Genomic DNA, 26,801 nt, shown 5'->3' with positions numbered 1-26,801 from the left:
ACTGTTACAGCGACTGTATGCTCTTTCAGTGCTTCAGTTCACCGCTGGACAATCCTCCAAAAACATGTGAAGGATTTTTCCATTAAACCTCTCTGTGCACCAAGATGGGAGGCTAGGGTGGAGTCCGTGAAAGCTGTCCGATACCAGCTGCCTGAAATTCTGGATGCCCTGACAGCTCTGAAGGAGTATGTAGAGGAGAAGCAGGACTCTGAATGTGCCTCCAGTGCTTACAGCTTTCACAAAGAGATGAAGAAATGGTCTTTTCTGGTGAGTACTGTCGTGTGGTACAATGTCCTTTTTCACATCAACAAAGTCAGCAAGGTCTTGCAGAGCCCCAAGGTGTCAGTGGAGGTAATGAGAAGTGAGGTCCTTGCAGTGATAGCGTTTATGAAAGATTATCGAGAGGATGGATTCAACTCTGCTAAAACAGATGCCAGGGAGATAGCAGAGAGGATTGATTTGGAGATGGCCTGGCCAGAGATGTGCCAGAGAAGGAAAAAAAAGGCAGTTTGAATATGAGGGGAGAGAGGAGACAGTGTGTACTGCAGAAGAGCTTTTCAGAAGAGAGTTTTTCCTGCACATGGTGGACACAACCCTTGTGACAGTCAGGGAGAGATTTTCACACATGGAGGCTGTTTTTTGAGCTATATGGCTTTCTGTACTTCACTGACCAGATGCAAAATGCCATGCAGGGAGAGGAATTAGAGGAATGTTGCCACAGGCTCGAGAAGAAAATGAATGATGTCGATGCAGAGGACCTAAAGCAGGAAATCATTCATGAAGTCAAAGCATTTCCCCCACATGTCTCTTCGCCTTTCCAGATGCTGGATTATGTGTACAGGGAAAACAACCTTGACACTTACCCAAATTTGAGTATAGCTCTGAGACTACTGCTCAGTCTCCCTGTGACTGTGGCATCAGGCGAAAGAAGTTTCTCATCACTAAAACGACTCAAGACTTATCTGATATCCACCATGTCTCAAGACCGCCTGTCTGCCCTTACTGTTATCTCTATTGAGCATGAAATCACAAAAACACTGGACATGGACTCAGTGATCACAAGATTTGCAGAAGCCAAAGCTCGCAGGGTCAGACTGTAGAATGTATACAAGGCCTCTCAGCTATACACAAGTGATGTCAGATGATTCAACCTGAAATGAGAGAGAATGAGACTGTTGAAAACCCAAGAAAGTTCAGAAAGTTCAAAAACAATAGAAACTTGTATTAATGGCAGGACAAGAACACGAAGAAGAGACTAGTAAGACAGGCACAAAGGATAGAATGAGACCTGATAAAGGGCAGGAAAAGTACATGAAGAAGAGACGAGTGAGACAGGCACAAAGGAGAGGAGACTTGACGGCAAAACAGGGACACAGATGAATCATTAAAAAACATTTTTTGACTTGACTTGAGTTGGATATTTATTTCTAATGCTCCATGATTGACCTGGTGTTGTTTTTTGTCATAGTGAGAAGACAACAAGGGAAAAGACGGATGAACAACATCACCTTCTATCAGTTAGCCCTGGCTGAACAAGGTATTTGATTTGACAAAGTACATTCCTGTTGTATAAAGATCATTGACAAATGAAACACAGTGTAGTGAGTGTTTTTGTTCTAATGCTGTGTTTATGTGTGTTTATTTCAGGTTGGGTTCCATACTGCTGCTCACCACTTTTCTATGATATGAAGACTTCTGAGAAGACGACAACAGTAGAACTTTGCGTTTACAAATGCTTGTGTGCTCTCTGTTTCGCTCTCTCTCTCACTCACACACACACAGTTTTGCCACTCACTCACTCACATGAAATGATGAAGGCAACATGGAAAATGGACATTTGAAGATTGAGAACTTAACTAGCTGCATACCCAATCTCTCTCTCTCTCTCTGGTTTGATCTGAATAATAAACATCATTTTGGCAAATGCTGGAGTAATCTTAAACTGTTTTTAATGTGGAGAGTTAAGACCATTGTGTTGAGACCATTGAAGTGCAGGCTTCAGGCACGAGAGGGCGCTGCCGCCTCACAGGAACAGCCGGGAGTGACAGCTGTCATTCATCAACTCCTGACAGCTGTCACCTATCACCATCTCATCAACCACAGCATAAAGGCTGGACGACATCTCCACCCCGCTGCCGAGATATCACCTACCATTGGAGGTAATTCCTCAGCCATAATCTGTGCCGTATCGCACGTATTTGTTGTCTGATCCTCTACAGGAGTTCCTGGTAGCTTGTGTCAGCGGGAGGCTGAGCTGGTCGTGGACGACAGGGTGATAAGCCGCACCCTTCCCGATCCGTTCAGACAAGTGTTTGTATCAGATCTGTAGAGACTCTGTGTTCGTAATTGCGGAGGTGGAGGTGTAATTTCCACCTGTATTGCTGACTGTTACTGGGTGTGCACACACCCACACCTAACTGTTTCTGCTTCCTGCCAGCAGTACCAGATCCGACAGCCAGAGACGGTGGCCACCTGGGGACTCGGGACGTGGCGGCTCCAGTATCTTCCGGGTTCGGTGGCAGTGGAAATCGTGTGGGATCCGGTTCTTGTCTGGACAGACGTCTTCTATCCTCGAGCCTGCCCACACGTCACCTCAGTGGATTGACTACATATAAATTCCGTAATCGTCTGTATTTCGTTGTGCACATTCACAACAGTAAAGTGTTGTATTTTGGCTCATTCATTGTCCATTCATTTACGCCCCCTGTTGTGGGTCCGTGTCACTACACTTTCACAACAAAAACTGCATGAAACTATGAAAAGAAAAAGAAACACAATTTGAGCTGGGCACGAAAGGTGGCATGAAAAGAAATGACCACAAACCTTGTGCCCTTATCAGCCAGGCACTAATTTAAACAATACTGCTTTTCTTGCCGTCACCATCAGCTATACAGACACACTGACCATAAAAAAAAAACTTCAGAAACGTTTTTCGGTGAGATGCCTTTCAAAATAAAAGCAGCAAATCTAATGTCTTGTTATAACTGGAGAAATAACCTGGCCTTAAATAATGCTCAAAAACAAATGAATTAACGTGAAAAAAAACAACAAACAAGTTTTAGAAATTGTCTGATGCAAAAGGTCATTTACAGATGTGACGTGACTAGCGGCGTGTGCACGGCGGCCATTATTAAGGGTGGAGAGACCGCCTTGAGCCAGTAAACAGAAGCGAAATGAGGGGAAAAAAGGCAGCCAGTGCTTCACCATCAACTGCACAAACTAAAAACAACAAATTCTGGAATACTAAAATGAACTGTACAAGAGCCTGTAATTATGTAAAACAAATGTCCATTTAAAAGTCGTTATTGTTATGTGGGCCGCTGAAGAGGAGGTACTGCTGGCCCACCACCACCAGAGGGCGCCCTGCTTGGAGTGCGGGCTCCAAGCACGAGAGGGCGCCGGACCCTGAAGAAGTGACAGCTGTCATTCATCCCCTGCACCAGCTGTCACTCGTTCATCATCAGCATCACCATCTTAAAAGCCGGATCGGAACTCCACCTCCTCGCCGAGAAATCGACTACCGTAAGGTAATTTCTCTGCTGACTCATACGTTGAGTAATAACCTGAACTTTTGTTGCAGCCGGTATCCTGTGGTGTTCGCCCTTATCTGGGAAGTGGCGTGGAGCGTGACGACGACAACCGCGCTACAGATAAGTGGTCACACCCGGAGCTGCACGAGTGTGTGATTCGGAGGTGGAGGTTCTCCTCCTAACTGTGTACAGACTATAGACCACTGAGTGTAAGGAGTTACACTCATTCATCTTTTCTCTGCTTTCTGCCAGCAGTACCAGGGTCGACAGCCGAAGACAGAGGTCACCTGGGGATTCGGGACTTGGCGGCTCCGGTGTTCTTCAGACCGTTGGTGGTGGAGGCCGTGTGGGACGCGGTCTCTCTCTCGTCGGGGTCTTCTATCTTCGAGCCTGCCCACACGTCACCTGGTGTTAATTGACTTTGCAATTTCTGTACATTTCGTTGTGTATTGTCACAACAGTAAATTGTTACCTTTTGGCTTACTCATTGTCCGTTCATTTTGCGCCCCCTGTTGTGGGTCCGTGCTACGACACCTTCCCAACAGTTATGTCGCAATTGTGGGGACTTTGAATGTTGGTAGAATGACTGGTAAAGGGAGAGAGCTGGCTGATATGATGGAGAGGAGAAAGGTAGACATATTGTGTGTGCAAAAGACCAAGTGGAAGGGAAGTAAGAGCAGGAGCATCGGTGGTGGGTACAAGTTGTTGTAACATGGTGAGGACAGGAAGAAAAATGGTGTTGGGGTCATTTTAAAGGAAGAGTATGTTAAAAGTGTGTTGGAGATTAAGCGAGTGTCTGACAGGGTGATGAGTGTGAAGTTGGAAATTGAAGGGGTGCTGATGAATATCATCTGTGCATATGCCCCACAGGTAGGTTGTGAGATGAAGGAGAAAGAAGATTTCTGGAGTGTGTTAGATGAGGTGGTGGAGAGTGTGCCCAAGCATGAATGAGTGGTGATAGGAGCGGACTTCAATGGGCATGTTGGTGAAGGGAACAGAGGTGATGAGGAAGTAATGGGTAGATATGGTATCAAGGACAGGAATGGGGAAGGACAGATAGTAGTTGATTTTGCAAAAAGGATGGAAATGGCTGTGGTGAATACCTACTTTAAGAAAAGGGAGGAGCACAGGGTAACATATAAGAGTGGAGGAAGGTGCACACAGGTGGACTACATTCTTTATAGGAGATGCAAGCTAAAATAAATCAGAGACTGTAAGGTGGTGGCAGGAGAGAGTGTCATGAGACAGCATAGGATGCTTGTTTGTAGTATGACTTTAGAGGTAAAGAAGAAGAAGAGAGTGAGAGCTCAACAAAGGATCAGATGGTGGAAGCTGAAGGAGGAAGACTGTTGTGTGAAATTTAGCGAGCAGGTGAGAGAAGCACTGGTTGGAGGGGAAGCAGTTTTGTACAACTGGAAATGTACTGCAGATGTGGTGAGGGAGACAGCTAGGACAGTACTGGGTATGACATCTGGACAGTGGAACGAAGACAAGGAGACTTGGTGGTGGAATGAAGAGGTCCAGGAAAGCATAAGGAGAAAGAGGATGGCGAATAAGTTTTGGGATAGTCAGAGAGATGAAGAAAGTAGACAGGAGTACAAGGAGATGCAGTGTAAAGCAAAAAGAGAAGTGGCAAAAGCAAAGGAAAAGGCATATTGTGAGCTATACAAGAAGTTAAATAGTAAGGAAGGAGAAAAGGACTTGTACCGATTGGCCAGACAAAGGGACGGAGCTGGAAAGGATGTGCAGCAGGTTAGGGTGGTAAAAGATGCACATGGTAATGTGCTGACAAGTGAGGAGTGTGTGCTGAGAAGGTGGAGGGAATATTTTGAAGAGCTGATGAATAAAGAAAATGAGCGAGAAAAGGGTGGATGATGAGGTGAGAGTAAATCACGAAGTACAAGAGATTAGTAAGGAAGAAGTGAGGGCTGCTATGAAGAGGATGAAGAGCGGAAAGGTAGTTGGTCCAGATGACATTCCAGTGGAGGCATGGAAATGTTTAGGAGAGATGGCAGTAGAGTTTCTAACCAGATTGTTTAATAAAATCTTGGAAAGTGAGAGGATGCCTGAGGAGTGGAGACGAAGTGTGCTGGTTCCTATTTTCAAGAACAAGGGTGATGTGAAAAGCTGCAGTAACTACAGAGGCATAAAGCTGATCAGCCACAGCATGAAGTTATGGGAAAGAGTAATAGAAGCTAGGCTTAGAAAACAGGTGAAGATCTGTGTGCAGGAATATGGTTTCATGCCGAGAAAGAGCACTACAGATGCAATGTTTGCTCTGAGAATACTGTTGGAGAAGTACAGAGAAGAACAGAAAGAGTTACATTGTGTGTTTGTGGACTTAGAAAAAGCTTATGATAGGGTGCCAAGAGAAGAGTTGTGGCATTGTATGAGGAAGTCTGGAGTGGCAGAGAAGTAGGGTAGTGCAGGACATGTACAAGAATAGTGTGACAGTGGTGAGATGCGCAGTCGGAATGACAGACTCATTCAAGGTGGAGGTGGGACTACACCAAGGATCAGCTCTGAGTCCTTTCTTGTTTGCAGTGGTGATGGACAGGTTGATGGATGAGATCAAACAGGAGTCCCCATGGGCTATGATGTTTGCAGATGACATTGTGATCTGTAGTGAGAGTAGAGAGCAAGTTGAGTCTATTCTGGAGAGGTGGAGATATGCTTTGGAGAGAAGGGGAATGAAAGTCAGTAGAAGCAAGACTGAGTACATGTGTGTGAATGAGAGGGAGCCCAGTGGAATAGTGCAGGTACAAGGAGTAGAAGTGGTGAAAGTAGATGAGTTTAAATATTTGGGGTTAACTGTTCAAAGTTATGGAGAGTGTGGTAGAGAGGTGAAGAAGAGAGTGCAGGCAGGGTGGAGTGGGTGGAGAAAGGTGGCATGAGTGATTTGTGACCGAAGAATATCAGCAAGAGTGAAGGGGAAAGTTTACAAGACAGTACTGAGACCAGCTATGTTGTACGGCTTAGAGACGGTGGCACTAACAAAAAGACAGGAGGCAGAGCTGGAGGTGGCAGAGATGAAGATGTTGAGATTCTCTTGACAGTGACAAGAATGGACAAGATTAGGAATGAACATATCAGAGGGACAGCTCAGGTGGGACGGTTTGGAGACAAAGTCAGAGAGGCGAGATTGAGATGGTTTGGACATGTGCAGAGGAGGGACCCAGGGTATATAGGGAGAAGGATGCTGAGGATGGAGCCACCAGGCAGGAGGAGAAGAGGGAGGCCAAAGAGGAGGTTTATGGATGTGCTGAGAGAGGACATGCAGGTGGTTGGTGTGACAGAGAAAGATACAAAGGACAGGGTGAGATGGAAACGATTGATCTGCTGTGGCGACCCCTAACGGGAACAGCCGAAAGACAAGAAGATACTGAGGATATAATTCAACGCCATAAGTTCTTTTCATTAAGCTGCGTTCACATGCATACAAATAAGGAAACAAAAATGTTTAAATATATTTATGTGTGTGTGTATATATATATATATATATATATATATATATATATATATATATATATATATATATATATATATATATATATATATATATATATATATATATATATATATATATATATATATATATATATATATATATACACCTCTACTGGTGGTTGGCTCTCACTGCGGTATAGTATCACTTCCTGTTCCGGAGCACAGCGGTGTTTTTCTGTATCTGTTAGCTGTTTACTCTGCGCAGTTAGATTGATCTAGTTATCTAGATTACGATTTGTTTCCCAGTGTAATCTTTACGTGCCTTAACTAAAGCACTCCTTCTGCTGAATCACCTCTAAATTATTTACACATTATTCACTTTGCGTGTTTTTAGGAATCCGCTAGCTTAGCGTAGCTACTAGCTCTTAGCCGATTTAGCATGGCGGCTTCTCCTGTCTCTCCCGCACTTTTCTGCTCTGGGTGTGAAATGTTTAGTTATTCCTCGGTCTCCTTTAGCAGTAACGGTACTTGTAATAAGTGTAGCTTATTCGTAGCTTTGGAGGCCAGGCTGGGCGAATTGGAGACTCGGCTCCGCACCGTGGAAAATTCTACAGTTAGCCAGGCCCCTGTAGTCGGTGCGGACCAAGGTAGCTTAGCCGCCGTTAGTTCCCCCCTGGCAGATCCCGAGCAGCCGGGAAAGCAGGCTGACTGGGTGACTGTGAGGAGGAAGCGTAGCCCTAAACAGAAGCCCCGTGTACACCGCCAACCCGTTCACATCTCTAACCGTTTTTCCCCACTCGACGACACACCCGCCGAGGATCAATCTCTGGTTATTGGCGACTCTGTTTTGAGAAATGTGAAGTTAGCGACACCAGCAACCATAGTCAATTGTCTTCCGGGGGCCAGAGCAGGCGACATTGAAGGAAATTTGAAACTGCTGGCTAAGGCTAAGCGTAAATTTGGTAAGCTTGTAATTCACGTCGGCAGTAATGACACCCGGTTACGCCAATCGGAGGTCACTAAAATTAACATTAAATCGGTGTGTAACTTTGCAAAAACAATGTCGGACTCTGTAGTTTTCTCTGGGCCCCTCCCCAATCAGACCGGGAGTGACATGTTTAGCCGCATGTTCTCCTTGAATTGCTGGCTGTCTGAGTGGTGTCCAAAAAATGAGGTGGGCTTCATAGATAATTGGCAAAGCTTCTGGGGAAAACCTGGTCTTGTTAGGAGAGACGGCATCCATCCCACTTTGGATGGAGCAGCTCTCATTTCTAGAAATCTGGTCAATTTTCTTAAATCCTCCAAACCGTGACTATCCAGGGTTGGGACCAGGAAGCAGAGTTGTAGTCTTACACACCTCTCTGCAGCTTCTCTCCCCCTGCCATCCCCTCATTACCCCATCCCCGTAGAGACGGTGCCTGCTCCCAGACTACCAATAACCAGCAAAAATCTATTTAAGCATAAAAATTCAAAAAGAAAAAATAATATAGCACCTTCAACTGCACCACAGACTAAAACAGTTAAATGTGGTCTATTAAACATTAGGTCTCTCTCTTCTAAGTCCCTGTTGGTAAATGATATAATAATTGATCAACATATTGATTTATTCTGCCTAACAGAAACCTGGTTACAGCAGGATGAATATGTTAGTTTAAATGAGTCAACACCCCCGAGTCACACTAACTGTCAGAATGCTCGTAGCACGGGCCGGGGCGGAGGATTAGTAGCAATCTTCCATTCCAGCTTATTAATTAATCAAAAACCCAGACAGAGCTTTCATTCATTTGAAAGCTTGTCTCTTAGTCTTGTCCATCCAAATTGGAAGTCCCAAAAACCAGTTTTATTTGTTATTATCTATCGTCCACCTGGTCGTTACTGTGAGTTTCTCTGTGAATTTTCAGACCTTTTGTCTGACTTAGTGCTTAGCTCAGATAAGATAATTATAGTGGGCGATTTTAACATCCACACAGATGCTGAGAATGACAGCCTCAACACTGCATTTAATCTATTATTAGACTCTATTGGCTTTGCTCAAAAAGTAAATGAGTCCACCCACCACTTTAATCATATCTTAGATCTTGTTCTGACTTATGGTATGGAAATAGAAGACTTAACAGTATTCCCTGAAAACTCCCTTCTGTCTGATCATTTCTTAATAACATTTACATTTACTCTGATGGACTACCCAGCAGTAGGGAATAAGTTTCATTACACTAGAAGTCTTTCAGAAAGCGCTGTAACTAGGTTTAAGGATATGATTCCTTCTTTATGTTCTCTAATGCCATATAACAACACAGTGCAGAGTAGCTACCTAAACTCTGTAAGGGAGATAGTATCTCGTCAATAGTTTTACATCCTCATTGAAGACAACTTTGGATGCTGTAGCTCCTCTGAAAAAGAGAGCTTTAAATCAGAAGTGTCTGACTCCGTGGTATAACTCACAAACTCGTAGCTTAAAGCAGATAACCCGTAAGTTGGAGAGGAAATGGCGTCTCACTAATTTAGAAGATCTTCACTTAGCCTGGAAAAAGAGTCTGTTGCTCTATAAAAAAAGCCCTCTGTAAAGCTAGGACATCTTTCTACTCATCACTAATTGAAGAAAATAAGAACAACCCCAGGTTTCTTTTCAGCACTGTAGCCAGGCTGACAAAGAGTCAGAGCTCTATTGAGCTGAGTATTCCATTAACTTTAACTAGTAATGACTTCATGACTTTCTTTGCTAACAAAATTTTAACTATTAGAGAAAAAATTACTCATAACCATCCCAAAGACGTATCGTTATCTTTGGCTGCTTTCAGTGATGCCGGTATTTGGTTAGACTCTTTCTCTCTGATTGTTCTGTCTGAGTTATTTTCATTAGTTACTTCATCCAAACCATCAACATGTTTATTAGACCCCATTCCTACCAGGCTGCTCAAGGAAGCCCTACCATTATTTAATGCTTCGATCTTAAATATGATCAATCTATCTTTGTTAGTTGGCTATGTACCACAGGCTTTTAAGGTGGCAGTAATTAAACCATTACTTAAAAAGCCATCACTTGACCCAGCTATCTTAGCTAATTATAGGCCAATCTCCAACCTTCCTTTTCTCTCAAAAATTCTTGAAAGGGTAGTTGTAAAACAGCTAACTGATCATCTGCAGAGGAATGGTCTATTTGAAGAGTTTCAGTCAGGTTTTAGAATTCATCATAGTACAGAAACAGCATTAGTGAAGGTTACAAATGATCTTCTTATGGCCTCGGACAGTGGACTCATCTCTGTGCTTGTTCTGTTAGACCTCAGTGCTGCTTTTGATACTGTTGACCATAAAATTTTATTACAGAGATTAGAGCATGCCATAGGTATTAAAGGCACTGCGCTGCGGTGGTTTGAATCATATTTGTCTAATAGATTACAATTTGTTCATGTAAATGGGGAATCTTCTTCACAGACTAAAGTTAATTATGGAGTTCCACAAGGTTCTGTGCTAGGACCAATTTTATTCACTTTATATATGCTTCCCTTAGGCAGTATTATTAGACGGTATTGCTTAAATTTTCATTGTTACGCAGATGATACCCAGCTTTATCTATCCATGAAGCCAGAGGACACACACCAATTAGCTAAACTGCAGGATTGTCTTACAGACATAAAGACATGGATGACCTCTAATTTCCTGCTTTTAAACTCAGATAAAACTGAAGTTATTGTACTTGGCCCCACAAATCTTAGAAACATGGTGTCTAACCAGATCCTTACTCTGGATGGCATTACCCTGACCTCTAGTAATACTGTGAGAAATCTTGGAGTCATTTTTGATCAGGATATGTCATTCAAAGCGCATATTAAACAAATATGTAGGACTGCTTTTTTGCATTTACGCAATATCTCTAAAATCAGAAAGGTCTTGTCTCAGAGTGATGCTGAAAAACTAATTCATGCATTTATTTCCTCTAGGCTGGACTATTGTAATTCATTATTATCAGGTTGTCCTAAAAGTTCCCTAAAAAGCCTTCAGTTAATTCAAAATGCTGCAGCTAGAGTACTGACGGGGACTAGAAGGAGAGAGCATATCTCACCTATATTGGCCTCTCTTCATTGGCTTCCTGTTAATTCTAGAATAGAATTTAAAATTCTTCTTCTTACTTATAAGGTTTTGAATAATCAGGTCCCATCTTATCTTAGGGACCTCGTAGTACCATATCACCCCAATAGAGCGCTTCGCTCTCAGACTGCAGGCTTACTTGTAGTTCCTAGGGTTTGTAAGAGTAGAATGGGAGGCAGAGCCTTCAGCTTTCAGGCTCCTCTCCTGTGGAACCAGCTCCCAATTCAGATCAGGGAGACAGACACCCTCTCTACTTTTAAGATTAGGCTTAAAACTTTCCTTTTTGCTAAAGCTTATAGTTAGGGCTGGATCAGGTGACCCTGAACCATCCCTTAGTTATGCTGCTATAGACGTAGACTGCTGGGGGGTTCCCATGATGCACTGTTTCTTTCTCTTTTTGCTCTGTATGCACCACTCTGCATTTAATCATTAGTGATCGATCTCTGCTCCCCTCCACAGCATGTCTTTTTCCTGGTTCTCTCCCTCAGCCCCAACCAGTCCCAGCAGAAGACTGCCCCTCCCTGAGCCTGGTTCTGCTGGAGGTTTCTTCCTGTTAAAAGGGAGTTTTTCCTTCCCACTGTAGCCAAGTGCTTGCTCACAGGGGGTCGTTTTGACCGTTGGGGTTTTACATAATTATTGTATGGCCTTGCCTTACAATATAAAGCGCCTTGGGGCAACTGTTTGTTGTGATTTGGCGCTATATACAAAAAATTGATTGATTGATTGATATATATATATATATAATATTATATACTTGCAGTTGTTTAATATAATATGAAAATTCAGTAAGGTATATATTATATTCCAATTGTAAGGTGGAACTATGCTAATATATAAAGGTATATCTAAAAAGGAAGAGTAAAATAGAAGAGTATAAAAGAGTAGAGCAGAGCCAGTTTGGTGCCTGGTCTTGAGAACCAGGGATGGTGAAAGGCTTAATATCTACTTGTAATAAAATGCTAGTAAAAATCATATACGAGGTCTATTAGATAATAAACCGACCCTTTTATTTTATTTTTTTAACTATATGGATTTGAATGACGTGCGATTACACCAATCATGCTTGAACCCTCGTGCGCATGCGTGAGTTTTTTCATGCATGTCGGTGACGTCATTTCCCTGTGGGCAGGCCTTGAGTGAGAATTCCTTTGTTTCACACGCTGCTCGAGACGGCGCGCGTTGCTTTATCAAAATTTTTTCTGGACCTGTGAGGAATATCCGAGTGGACACTATTCGAGAAATTAAGCTGGTTTTCAGTGAAAAGTTTAACGGCTGATGAGAGATTATGGGGTGTTTCTGTCGGTGTAAGGACTTCCCACAGAGCGGGACGTCCTGCAGCGCTTCCAGGCGCCGTTGTCGGCCTGTTTCGACCTGAAAACATCCTAATTTAAGGCTTAATTCACCCAGGACGTCGTGAGAGAACAGAGAAGATTCAGAAGAGGCTGGCATGAGGACTTTATGCGGACATTCCACTGTTTAAGGACATTTTTTAATGAAAGACGTGCGCGCAAATTCGCCGAGTCGTTTCCGTGACGACTCGGCAAATCTGTGCACCGAGACAGGAAAAACACCTCTGTGTTGAAAACCATTTGTAACATTCAGGCGGCTTTTGATGGCTTTCAACAAGTGAGTAACTGAGAAATTGTTTAACAGCATGGGCATCTTCCAACTTGCCCATTAAGGTTTCCAACGGAGGTGTTTTTCCTGTCGCGACCCCCGGCGGTCGGGTCTGGCCCGACATGCGACTCTGCCCGCACGTTCTTTCATTACAAAATGTCCGTTAACAATGGAATGTCTGAATAAACTCCTCATGCTGACTTCTTCTGAAAGTTCTCTGTTCTCTGACGACTTCCTGGGTCAACAGAGCCTGAAATGTGGAAGTTTTCAACTTGAAACGGCGAGACGCTGCCGCCTCGAAGTGCAGATCACCATCAGGTGCCATGGGCCGTCCTTACGGCGACACTACCAGACCAAAATCTCTCATCAGCCGCTAAAATTTTTACCAAAAACCAGCTGAATTTATCAAATGGTGTCCACTCAGTTGTGCCTTACAGTTTTGAAAAAATTTTGATCAAACAAAGCAGCAGTCTCTGAGCCATTCCTAAACAATGAAAAAATCGACGAGAGGGTGGGCGACTCCTCACTCAAAGACTGCCCACAGGCGAATGACGTAACCGACAGGCGTGAAAAAACTCTCGCATGCCCACGAGGGTTCAAGCATGTCTGATGTAATCACACGTGATTCAAATCCATATGGTTTTTGAAAAAAATAATAAGGTCGGATACTTTTCTAATAGACCTCGTATATGTTGTCATTAAAACACTAGCAGTAATATTACAGTGGAAAAAGCAGCAAGGTAAATGACAACAATGGCAAGGCATACTTCAGATTTATATTTTAATACATAAGGATTTTTTTATCCAAGCTTTTAATCAGCTTGAATACAACTTACAAGGCTTAATTTATAAAAATCCATTGAGAATTATGATGACAGGAAAAAAAAACACAGTAAATTCCCCAAATTTCCAGACTTTACATAAAACATTTTTTTCTACCCAGGCGTGTATGGGTTCATTAGAAAAATCAATTAAAGGGCTTTAAAACAAGCCTACTTTTATTAAAATCTGTTAACAAATAGCGACAATAGAGCGAGAAAAGCAGCACAGTTTGTCATAATTTCCCCAAATTTCTGCATTTTACATAAAAGTTTTTTCATCCACACATGCATAGGTTCAATGGAAAGAGCTTTCAAGGGGCTTTAAAACAAGCCTACATTTATTAAAATCCGTTAAGAAATAGCGATGCTAGTGCAAAAAAAGTGGTCAGTTTATTATTTATGATCTGCACATTTCCACCCTTAGTAATGGTGCCTTCCTGTCCTGAGTGACAGGTTGAGGCGCGCACGTCCATTCCAGGTCTATATTTCATGGTGCAGGGCATTCTGGGTAAAGGTGATAGTAAATGTGTTTAAGGGCACTGATGGGCTTTCTGAAGGGCGTTATAGGCGTTGTGTTCATCTGGATAGGTAGTTCCAACTTTGTTGCTTCGTTTATTATTATCGTTGTTATTTTTGTTTTATTGCTATTATTTTTTATGTGCACTTAAAACACACCAGAATGTAACCTGGAGTATCTATACATCCATTGACACATCCGGTACAGTCGGTGGCGGTATGGACCTAAGGTGATGGTTGCCACCCGCCAATCAAAGAAGGGAAGAAGAAGAAGAAGTAGTAGCTCTCGTCAGCTGACCTCCGTGCGGAGGAAGAGAAAAATCCATGAAGTGCGGATTAAACTGGAAAAGGTGAGTTACGAAAATGACTGAAATATTTACAGCGACCTATTTAACGTTGAACATTCAGACTTTGTTTTAGGTTTTTAACAACAAAAAGATAACATGTCGAGAAGAAACATGAAATTGTATTCGCCCTGTGGGTTGGACAGAGAGTGACGTCAACTCAGAACATGGCGCCATTTTGGGTCTAACTGCTGAATTACTGAATGAACCTTTTATGTTTTCAACAGTTTTTAAGTCATTTAACTACATACAGCAACACATCCAGGTACAGGTGCTATCAAAATATAAAAATAGTTAAGATATCAAATTTATAATTTATGATGATTTATTTAATTAATTTAAAGTCTGATTTATGCAGCTGCAGCTCTGTAACTCCGTGTCATGCAATGACGTGTGTGACAGTTTAAAGTTCTCTGGATTTTGCTTTATTCTGGACTAATTTGACCATCAACAAGCTATTCTTTCTGCACTCATCACTTCCAAATCAAAGGTAAGCTGTACATTTTCCTCTTACCGACTTTGTGCTGTAAATGTGATGTGGGCTTTTCTGATCCATTTGTAATCAGCGTGTGCGGACGAAGGCTCAAAAGCAGAAAAGTGTCAAATCAGTCTTTTGTGTCTGATTTAACAGGTGCATGTCAGGCTGCGGGTGCGAATCTGAACATGGTGTGAAAAAAATAAACAGTCCAACTTTTAATCACAGAAATGACTGCGGTTCCACTTTCCTCAAATTGGCGAGTGTCAGAGCTGAACTTTAATTTGTACCTCTGTTACGGTGCACGCCCAGACTGCTCTGGGTTTTTAATGTAAATACGTTGAGATCGGACGGGACATTTTATCTGATATGAGCGAAAAATCCCCTGTACAAAATCCGTTATATATGATGTTTATTACATGGAAAATAATACAAAAACGTTGGGACTTTTTTGTCTGGTGACTAGGGCTAAAACGATTAGACGAGTAATTCAAATAATTCAATTACAAAAAATGTTTGAGGTAAATTCTGTGCCTCGACGCTTTGTTTAACGTTGTAGTACATATGCCAGGCCTGTATGTGGTGCTGTAAGTCCCCAGAAAAAAAACAAGTAGACTAGAGCATGCATAAGCTGTGTAAGTGCTAATCAAATTAGCACAACACCTACAGCTTTCCAACGCAACGCAAGAGTGCGTGAGATAACTTACTGCGCATTTAAAGTGAAGCAATGTGTTTGTTTGTCCGCTGCCTGCTCTCCACTCTACGTGGGAGTGGCTATTTGCGCGGCGGCCTCTCTTCTGTGCAGGGGCGTGCTAGGAACATTTTTCAGCCCGGGAGTTTCATATCCAACCGGCCTACAAACCGCCAGCGCACAGGGATAATAAGAGTTCTGCTGTGGCATTTATGTGCTGACTGACTGTGAAAATTCGGTGGCTTATACAACCCCTGGCAAAAATTATGGAATCACCGGCCTCGGAGGATGTTCGTCAGTTGGAATCACTCAATTCTGAGGAAAAAATTATGGAATCACCCTGTAAATTTTCATCCCCAAAACTAACACCTGCATCATATCAGATCTGCTCATTAGTCTGCATCTAAAAAGGAGTGAACACACCTTGCAGAGCTGTTGCACCAAGTGGACTGACATGAATCATGGCTCCAACACGAGAGATGTCAATTGAAACAAAGGAGAGGATTATCAAACTCTTAAAGAGAGTAAATCATCACGCAATGTTGCAAAAGATGTTGGTTGTTCACAGTCAGCTGTGTCTAAACTCTGGACCAAATACAAACAACATGGGAAGGTTGTTAAAGGCAAACATACTGGTAGACCAAGGAAGACGTCAAAGCGTCAAGACAGAAAACTTAAAGCAATATGTCTCAAAAATCGAAAAATGTACAACAAAACAAATGAGGAACGAATGGGAGGAAACTGGAGTCAACGTCTGTGACCGAACTGTAAGAAACCGCCTAAAGGAAATGGGATTTACATACAGAAAAGCTAAACGAAAGGCATCATTAACACCTAAACAGAAAAGAACAAGGTTACAATGGGCTAAGGAAAAGCAATCGTGGACTGTGGATGACTGGATGAAAGTCATATTCAGTGATGAATCTCGAATCTGCATTGGGCAAGGTGATGATGCTGGAACTTTTGTTTGGTGCCTTTCCAATGAGATTTATAAAGATGACTGCCTGAAGAGAACATGTAAATTTCCACAGTCATTGATGATATGGGGCTGCATGTCAGGTAAAGGCACTGGGGAGATGGCTGTCATTACATCATCAATAAATGCACAAGTTTATGTTGATATTTTGGACAATTGAAAGGATGTTTGGGGATGATGAAATCATTTTTCAAGATGATAATGCATCTTGCCATAGAGCAAAAACTGCAAAAACATTCCTTGCAAAAAGACACATAGGGTCAATGTCAGTGAGCAGATCTGATTTGATGCAGGTGTTAATTTGGGGGATGAAAATTTACAGGGTGATTCCATAATTTTTTCCTCAGAATTGAGTGATTCCATATTTTTTTTTTCCTCTGCTTGGTCTAAAAAAGTAACCGTTACTGACTGCCACAATCTTTTTTTCTTGATTTCTTATAGTGTTTCTTAAAGCCAGAAAGTTGCCATTTGAAATGACTTTAGTTTTGTGTCATGTCTGTGATCTGCTTTTTTTGATTGAACATCCTCCGAGGCCGGTGATTCCATAATTTTTGCCAGGGGTTGTAATAGAAAGTAAAAGTTAGTTAAACTGGGCATACATTGTACGATATTTTCAATTGTTGTACTTGGCTCCAGCTGAAACTGTGCGACAGAACCGCAGGGTTTAAAAGTTCAGAGCGCACGATTCATGTTCTCACACTGTATGGCCCGATGCTCTGATGCGATCTGACTGCTCACATTGTACGTTCAGAAACCACGTCGGGAAGCAAAACGTAACAATGTTTTTTTTTTTCGTTTTTTTTTAATTTATTTCATGCCTATCAGCGCGCACAGTGAGTAAAATCAGGTGGGGAGACTGAGCGCATATGCGCACGTGCGCACACACAGCAGACAGCAACATGATTCACGAGAGGATGGTAAAAAAGAAAACATAAACATTCATAACAGGTGTTGCTACTTACACTGTTGTATAAATAAACTATAGTTCATACGGAGTCATACAGCTGTGCTCATCTGTCGTAAATCCTGTTATTGTCTGCTGTGTGTGTGCGCGCACGTGCATATACGTTCAGTCTCCCCCCACCTGATTCCACTCACTGTGCGCGCTGATAGGCATGAACTTTAATATGATATTAGGTTATTGTGAGGGAACGCAAAAAAAAACAAACAAAAAAAAAAACAAGACTTTACATGAGATCACTGTTTGCTCTCTCCGGTGTTTGCTCTTGGACAGTGCGCGAGGTAATCAGCGCGTAGACGCTTGTAGCGCTGCTTCAACAGTGCGGGCATGCCCGGCCCTATTTACCATTTCCCTCTTTGCTCTGTCTTCTTGAAAAAATATCTGTGAGCTTTGCACACTTGGCAGCATCTTCCTCCAAAGCTTTTCTTTTTCTTAATCTAGCTTTGTCAGCTCCACCTGACTTTTTTCTGTCCATCTTTTCATTCATGGGCCACTCCTCCTATACTTGCTAGTAGCACAAGTCCCATCTGAGCGCACAGGGCTTGATTGGACTGAACTAACTGTAATGAATGCATAGGGGTGTTAAATGTGTAATGGTATGTCCCTACCTTAGGCTTTGGAAAAGATAACAGCGTTGCAAAAGAAGCAGTTTGAAGTTATTTTCTTGTGAATTTTCGTGATTGTAAAACATTTATAACACTTAATGTCTTCTCTTTAAGATACAGCAGCCCAAGTTTCTTGCTGTGTAGCCTAACAGTTAGTGATGGTCATATATGTATGCATATATTAACAGCGCCTCACAACGGCCCCAGGTTGGACCAGCCCACCGGGAAAACTCCCGACTCTCCCGATTACCCAGCACGCGGTAGCTTCTGTTTCCCTTAGACTCACACTGTTTCACTTTTTTAATTTTCACTTTTTTGGGCAACACACAACACTTCACAAATACAGTAACTCAAATAAAATAATGATTAAAACCTCCAGCTGAAATGCATCTACTGAATCGCAGAGAAAGAGGGGAAAAAAAAAAACACACAGGGACCCAGTCCACCAACCAACCCAGCGGAAGTTGAGCTGTTTTCGGATGGTTTATTTTTATTTTTTTTTTAAGTGTGGAGCTTTTTCTTTAAGTCCAGTCTTAAGGTGTTTCTGAAGCAGCTACTAGAGGGTTTCTTCAACTATCATGGGAGTTTCATGGCTCTGAGTGGCTCTTAGAGGCATTATCTTCACTTAATGAGGTGCCTCTCTGAGCGTGGCGCTAATTTCAAGAAGTTCAAAGTTTAGTAACAGCAGCGTTTGGCAGTTTGTGTACGAGTTACTGCGACGACTTAGAGGCATGTGTGGTGCTTATGAGGCTGCTAAAATCCCATTAACCGTGGGCCTGGCAGCTACGCAGGACCTGAGAGGCTGTTTTTGGAGCGGCTGCCCTCTTGCACACACAATTCCACCTGCTCTGTGCTCCGGACTCTGTATATAGAATAATTATTTTGTGGCGGATTAATCATTTTCTGCCAAACCTTGGATCCTGAAAACACCTCTAATCTCTTCTGGAATCACAGAGGACTGTTTCATCTGGACGCTTTTTTCTTCTTTCCTGCTCCATGTGGAATGTATTTTGAACAGCTTAAGGTAGCTCACTATTTTTTAATGTTTTTAGAGCTTGATAAAATAGTTGCTAGCTGTGTCTATAGTTGATTTAATATCTTGTTAATGAATCACATGAGCTCCTCTCGGTAAGTGCACAATCAGGTGTTACCATTTTAATAATGCAATGTTACCAACCTATATCTCATAAAATAATGTCATAGACATTAGAAGCTATTGCTAAGGACCCTTGGGCATACCTTTATCTGTGCCCTGCTTTTTACAGTTTGGAAATGCATTAAAAAAAACCTTAAAAAATGGTGAAAAAATGCAATTTTTTTTACGTTACCTCATTTCATGTGAAATTTGCTCATTATATAATAAAGCTGATATTTATCCTCTCGAACCTTTCAAAGAACTACACCAATCAGTGACATTCCCAGTATTTCTCTGGTCATGACACACATTACGGAATCAAAATATCTTCACTTGGAGCCAAGCAGCAGTCATTTGAGTAAAATAATAGGTTTGTAACCAGAATCCAAATTTGTCAATTCATTTGAGAAAACACTATGTTCTAAACATAAATCCTTTAATTTCATAATTCCTGTTTATTAGATTTGACACCTAAATGGATCCCCTACAAAACAGTGCTAGTAATTTGTTTCAGTTTTATTGCTGGAACTTCTGGGAAATTCACATAATCAGGGATGTGGATGTCCCCCAAAATATTGTAGTCTCCGTAGTAGCATACTCACAGAGAGGCAACACTAGGTGCAGGAATGATACCAATATATTTCACTAGAGTGTCTTTGTCTCAACTATGATCTAGAAATTGGAAGTGATATATTTATTTTTAGTACCTCAAGAATGACAATTTGTGCCAAATGTAGTCTCCGTAGAGCCTTGTAGTCTCTGTAGTAGTAGTTCTATACTGGAATCACTTGTAAAACTATGATGGAGGTTTTACAGCAGAAATTTTGGTCCAGTCTTTTGACTCACATTATAGTCTCCGTAGTACCTGTTTTTGTTCACAAGGATCAAGCACTCAGTCTGTCACCGAAAAAAATCTAAATGGTATTTGCTCATGAAATTCTGCATGAAGATCCCTTGGGATGTTGTTATCATTGTGAAACAAACTATTAAGCATTATACTGAATTTCATTTTTCGCCAAAAGTGAAACACTAGTGGTACACCTGATTGTGCAATTACCGTCTGTGTGTGCACGACCTGACACAGTGACTCATCACGCTCCAAAGGAGCATTTAGGCAGTACGCCAGCTCACAAAAGAGTGATTTTTCAGTCAATATTGGACAAAAACAAAGTTAAAATCTGGATGACTGTGTTAAAGCCGCAAAAGAAATAACTCCAGTGAAGCCGCTAAAAGCAGAGCAGAGCTGTGCAGCAACACAGAAGGAGCAAAAGCGCGCAAAAGACCGATTTTGAAGACCAGGGGTCGAAATACATTTTTTAACCTACTTGCACTGGTGCTAGTAACAAAAAATTACTTGCACCAAAAAAAGTTACTTGCGCAACCAAAAGTCACTTTCACACCGGGCCCACTTCGAGTTGCTTCTTCTTGTGGCTAGGGCTGTCACGATTAGGAATTTCTGGAGACGATTAATTGTCAGGCAAATAATTGTGATTGACGATTATATTGTCTTTTTTTTTTTTTCTTTTTTCCCCTTCTTTATATTCTGCTATCGTAGTATGATTACACAACTCTGGAAGAACGTTTGGCTTCTGTGAGTGTAGAAACTGGGAATAGTGCAACATTTTTATTTTTTATCTTCATTTTACATACAGTCCCAACTTTTATGATTTGTGGTTGTTTCTCTTGCATTTCTGAAATTACAGAACTGCTATAAAGAACAGTGTGAACATTTTATATTGTGTTTTAAAACTTTGTGGAGCAAACACCAAACTCTTATAAAGAAGGAAAAACACCTGGACATGTGCAGGAAAACTGATATAAACTTAACAGAGCAATGCAGGCTGATTACACTCCCTATATATATATATATTTTTTTTTTTGTATAAATAAATCAGAATACAATAAGAGGCAACTCACTTTGAAATAATTAAAACATATAGCTACAGCTTAATAACCTTGAAAAATAACAGAAATCAGCAGCTTGTATTTTTTTCTGACTCCAGTTCATTTTAGTGTGATGAAGTCATCCTTTTTTTCTCATCAGTCACGTTTTGTGCTTGAACACTACATTAAGCTCAAGATTGAACAAATACATACCTTTGGAAAATAAACAGCTGTTAAAGTTCAGCTTTTTGTGATCTGTGCCTCTGCACAGCTTCTCCACATCATTTTTTAAGGATGTTTTAAGGATATTTGACCGTTTATTTCATCTCGTGATCTCATAAATTCAGTATACGACGCGCACATGGTGTGAACAGGTCGGTGCCATCAGAACCCCACGTGTAGAGAAAGTACAGAGTAAAGGCAGCCCCAAGGTTTTTTTTTTTTTTAACATGTTCACTCAGGTTAAAATCCTCTCTCTGCTCCACGCTCGCTGTCTTAAGTGCACTGATGGTTCACAACAGAGCGTAACGTCTCGTGCCTCCGTTCAGGAATCTCACTCCCTCACCTGCTCCCTCCCTCGCAGTCTGTAGTGAGTTGACTCTGCGCGCACACACGCACATACACACAGCTCCTTCCGTAAACTACCCATTTTAAATGGCTTTGAATAAGACGGCCACTGTTTTAATCGGCCGTATTATTCAAAATTTGAATGTCCAAATGACAGCAGGACGGCTGCCTAAAACTATGAATTGAGAGGAAAAACAAAGACTTAAATAAAATAAATGACTCATCAACTACTAAATTAGTTGTTAACGATTTCAGTCGTCAACGTAGTCGTGACAGCTGTACTTTAAACTGAAATGTATCCACAGCGGTGCCGTGGTACGTGGCTTTGGAACCAGAACCTCCTCACGCTCCGTGTTATTATCCGAGCCTCGCCATCCATCCGACCAAGACGAGAGGAAACAGAGTGAGTCAGGCAGTGAGGCTGTGTGTGGCTGCTGCAGCACGATGACGTCAGATTGAGTCATTTTATGCAACTTTGTGGATAAAGTAAGTTATTCATGGTAATCGCGATTATGAAAAATATTCGCGAATATGAAAAATAATCGCTATTGGCGAATATTGTAATAATTGTGACTGCCCTACCTGTGGCGTCATGACGACGCAGGAATTTCTGCATCAGGTGCGTGCATCAGGGGGCAGAGAGGTGAGAACGCAGCCTGCAGGTTCTCCGCACAGAGAACTCAGAGTGCACGGTTTGGCTGCAGCCAGACTATGCACTTCTATGCACAGTCCTCTTCTAGTTTATATTTGTTCTTGTGCTGAGCTGCAGGTCTGCGCTCTGAGTTCTGTTGTAGTTTATCTGGCCTCCTGTGACCGCGAGGTGCGCGCGCATGTGCGCACGAAAGAACCGTCCGTGAGTAAATGTGGAGATGTCTGAAGTTATACTACATGTGGACATGTCCTGTCTCTGGCAATCAGTCTGTGAGCAGGACTTATGTCCTTTTTTTAACACAGTGATGAGAGAGTTTGAGTGGAGAGCAAGGAACTAACAGCCTGCAGCCAGTTTTTTTTTCACGTGCGCATGCGAATCGTCATAGCAACTCGCTCCGTGTGTGAGAGTCATAAAACGCAGGGAAGACGAAGACAACACACTGGAAATTTTTTCCCCTTATTTATTCCTTTATTGGTTCATTCTACTGGTGCTTGTAGTTGATAAAACTTGGAAAGTTACTTGCACCAGTGCTAGTACAGTATAACTATTTCGAGCCCTGAAGACATAACACAAAGTTAAGTTGTATCACAGTCACTTGTAAGCTGCGGAAGAAATAAAGAAATATATATTTCTTTTTGAAAGTGATCCACAGTATATAATTAAAGTGGCCACCTCATTGTGTATGCAGAACGGCACCGCGCACAAAAGAGCGATTTTGCAGAAATAAACGGATGAACACAAAGTTTAAAGTGGGATCCTGGTGTGAAAATGACTGTTTAAAGCCAGGGAAAAAATAAGCCAGCAAGCTGTGGATGGAAAGGAAGCCAGTGAGAAGGAGCACAGAGACAGCTGTCCATGAATGGAGAACAGCAGCGTGCGCAAAAGAGTGATTTTGCAGAAATAAACGGACAAACATCAAGTTAAAAGTGGGATCACGGTGTGTATGTTTAAAGCCAGGGAAAAAATAAAGCCAGCAAGCCGCGGAGCCAGCGAGGAGCACAGACGCGGCTCTCCAGGAACCCGTGGTTTGGTTCTAGCTGGTCTGGTGCATTACAGGTGTACAGCAGCCTGGTGCACAGCGCACAACCACGGGACTGTACTGGAGCATCTATTTTTGGACTGCGTTTAAAAAAAAATGCGACATCATTAAATGCTGCTGTGAATCTGTGAATTGAAAACCCACACTTTAAAGGGACCAGGTGTGGGAGGGCTGAAGGTTTGGACCAAACCCATCATGCCTAAACGTGCGGCAACATTGTGTTATTATGGCGCTATCACGACGCTACTTGGCTTAGTGTGGCTGATGCGAGCCATCTGAGGCTCTAATGACAGGTCAGTCGTGGCTCACTAGAGGTTGCTATGTGGCACATGCGGGGTACAGAGGGGCACATAGAGGCACCTTCATAGCGGATACGTGATAGATGAAAACGTGGGTCATTCTTCGAATAATCGCTGACACACCCATGCGTGGCTCATTATTCATCCATCATTATTTGGTGGGACCTAGGCTTTATTTGGACCACAATGGAGAAGAAACCTTGGAGGAAAACCTTCAGTCTGACAACATTGATGATATTGGCAGAGTTCAGAACACAAAATGGTGACTATAAAAACAAAAAACAAGCAAAAAAATAATGCATGTGATTTCAGCATGCGGGTGGAGATTAATGAATATTGAGCTTGGTACATAATTGCAATGTATTTTGACATTTTGGATTTAGCATAAATTATGTGTCTTCCAACTTAATTGGTCATCAGTAATAACTCCAAGATGTTTGATTTCAGTTCCAATTTCAGTTTCAGCATCATGTATTGTTAAGCTGTTACTTCAATTCCTGGGCTTATTTCCAGATATAATACGCTTTGTTTTATGAAGATGAATGTGACTTTTCAGGTTTCTGCCAGTGACTTTTTCATGTGTTTTTTGTAGGTCATTTACTACAGGAAAACATGGGCGACTCCACTCGCCGTGTTTTGGTTACTGGAGCAACTGGTCTCCTGGGTCGAGCTGTGTGTCAAGAGTTTCAGAGCAATAACTGGTTTGTTATTGGAACTGGCTTTAGTCGAGCCAGGCCCCGCCTTGTTCGCTGTGACCTCACAGATGAGGATGCTGTCCGAGAACTACTGCAGGAATCCAAGGTACAGAAGACGGGGTTCGTGCAGGGTGTCATAGGTCAACTTCAGAGAGCCAAACAGATTAAAAAAATGTTTTTTTTTTCTCTGCTGCTTCAGTGGATTTCAGTGACTTCCTTCTTAGTCTTAATTTTGACATCACAGTTACTTATGGACATTATGTGAACAAGCTTGAAGACACTTTACAACCAGAATGGAAATTTCAAATTGTCATAAAAAAATAACTGAAAATTAATTATTGTTACAATTGTCCCAGAATCCTTTGCCCTGCTGTGATGTCTACACATTGCTGTCTTTATTAAGGTGAAAATAACATTCCATTTTAAATTAAAATTTGCAGGAAGGAAAAGATTTGTTTTTATGCCAGTATAGCAGGCAGGACTGTAACAGTTCAAAGGATGGCGGTAACCCAGTCGTGGAACATATTTACAGTTCTGCTGCTGTAGTCTGCATGTACCGTTTAGATCTGAATCGGCTTATTTAACATTTGCACAATCACTCTGGAATAATTACAGCTCACCGTTCAGCAATGCTATGTTTTTTATTTTTATTTTCATTTAAAATATAAATGCAACACTTTTGTTTTTGCTCCCATTTTTAATGAGCTGAACTCAAAGATCTAAAACAATTTCTATATAACACAAAAGACCCATTTCTCAATATTGTTCACAAATCTGTCTAAATGTGTGTTATTGAGCACCCACTAGATAATCACCTCACCTGTAAGTTGAGATACCCGATGGAGGCATCTAATGTCTATCAGTTGTATCTGTGGCCTTGCGCTTTTAGTCATTTCCCACAGTTCATGACTGTAGGTGGGGATGGAGGCATAAATCGAGAGTCTAGCCTTCAGCCTTTGGAGGCAAAATTTCAAACTTTGGACCAAAAGGACTCTGGCTGTTTGTGGAAGGAAGAGTCAGGAGGTTGCCTGTTTATCAAAATTAACAGGTTTATTATACAAAGCGCTTTGGACACACCAGCGAGCAGCATACAGCAAGTGTCTGAGCGTGTGTGTGAATCAGCACTTAGAGTGCACCCTTATGCACACGTCAGGACAGTGTTTGTACACAAGGTCTCATGAGCTGATCTCCCCAACCTGATACTGGTAGCTATCTGAAAATGACTTCATCTGGAAACCGGCTGTGGAGAGACGAATTCCCACAAAAATGTTTTGTCTCAAGGCTGCAGTTAGGCGCCCATCAGAACAGACTCTGTGTCACTCTGGGTCAGACAGAAACATGTCTGCGCAAACTGCATGAACAGTCTCTGGAATAAGCAAGGACATTTCACAGTGCATTCCCACAGTGATGAACACAGTATTAAATAAACATGGCGTCACATCAAGACTATTATTTTGGTTTCACAAGCCTCAGCTCTATCTTCACTACCAGTCCGGTACAGCATCCGCAGAACCTCAGATGCAGCCCCAATCCTTCTGTTTATGTTGAGCTTCATGTGACACCCCCCCCCCCCACACTCTCAAACAAGACCCCGAGATATTTGAATTTCACTTGAGGCAGTAACTCTCCATTAACCCAGAGGGGACAATCCACCCTTTTCTGACAGAGGACCATGGTCTCAGTTTTTAGAGGTGCTGATCTCCATCCTATTCTCTTCACACACAGCTTCAAACCTGCTCATTGTACATTGGAGGTCACTGTCTGTTGAAGCCTATAGAATCATCTGCAAAAATCAGACATGTATCAGACATGTAATTTTGAGGTCGCCACTCTGGACACCTCCAGTACCTGACTGCTGCTTTAAGTCCTGTCCATGAAAAAGATTAACAGCATTGGTGACAAGGGGCAGCCCTGACAGAGTCCACCACCTACTGGGAACAGGTCTGATGTGATGCAGAGAATGCAGACACAGCTCCTACTTTGGTCTATATGACCAAAGTAGGAGGCCATATAAACCATTGCAGCGGTTCCACTACCGCTAGGATGTGCACAGTTGGGGACAGTGACATTTGAATGTTTTGCCAAGATGTATGTAAGCTTAACGCTTCCAACTGTACCTTTACTGATCACACAACACTGAGGGCAAACAACAATGTTGTGATAAATTGTCCTTTGCATTTATATCATGTATTTCTGATGTGTCAAAGGCTCCTTTTAAGGAGTGTGTGGGTCATTCAAAATAAAGTTATTGGTTTCAACGCCTCTTCCCCATATGAACAGAGCTCAAACTATGCCCCCCCCCCCCCCCCCCCCCCCCCGACAATGGCCATCCAGTAGGTTTTGTCTCTGGAGTCTTCCCATGGATTAGTGGGATCCAGCGTCTTTGGACATTGAGAATGATTAGCCAAAAACTGGTTACTGACTTTGGTGCTGGTCCAGAATAGATTGTGCCAGAGTTTGG

General features: G+C 42.1%; 1 protein-coding gene and 1 long non-coding RNA gene across 2 annotated transcripts in view; one reads left to right on the top strand and one right to left on the bottom strand.

Moving 5' to 3' along the window:
* Positions 1 to 867: 867 nt before the first annotated feature.
* LOC117516720 lies at positions 868 to 25,996 on the bottom strand. Its single transcript, XR_004562532.1, has 4 exons — positions 25,926 to 25,996; positions 12,926 to 12,930; positions 10,538 to 10,541; positions 868 to 879 (listed from the first exon to the last, which is right to left on the bottom strand). It is a non-coding gene; the product is annotated as an uncharacterized LOC117516720 (long non-coding RNA).
* mat2b (methionine adenosyltransferase II, beta) overlaps positions 14,279 to 26,801 on the top strand; it is a 99,033-nt gene continuing 86,510 nt past the window's right edge. The window contains exons 1-2 of the mRNA XM_034177549.1: positions 14,279 to 14,367; positions 24,238 to 24,446. Of these exons, the coding sequence (XP_034033440.1) occupies positions 24,258 to 24,446 (189 nt within the window). The 5' untranslated portion in view covers positions 14,279 to 14,367; positions 24,238 to 24,257. The remainder of the gene's footprint in view (positions 14,368 to 24,237; positions 24,447 to 26,801) is intronic.

The sequence above is a fragment of the Thalassophryne amazonica genome, chromosome 9 (assembly GCF_902500255.1).
Source record: "Thalassophryne amazonica chromosome 9, fThaAma1.1, whole genome shotgun sequence".
Taxonomy (NCBI): Eukaryota; Metazoa; Chordata; class Actinopteri; order Batrachoidiformes; family Batrachoididae; genus Thalassophryne; species Thalassophryne amazonica.
This window is presented reverse-complemented; position numbering and strand designations above follow the sequence as displayed.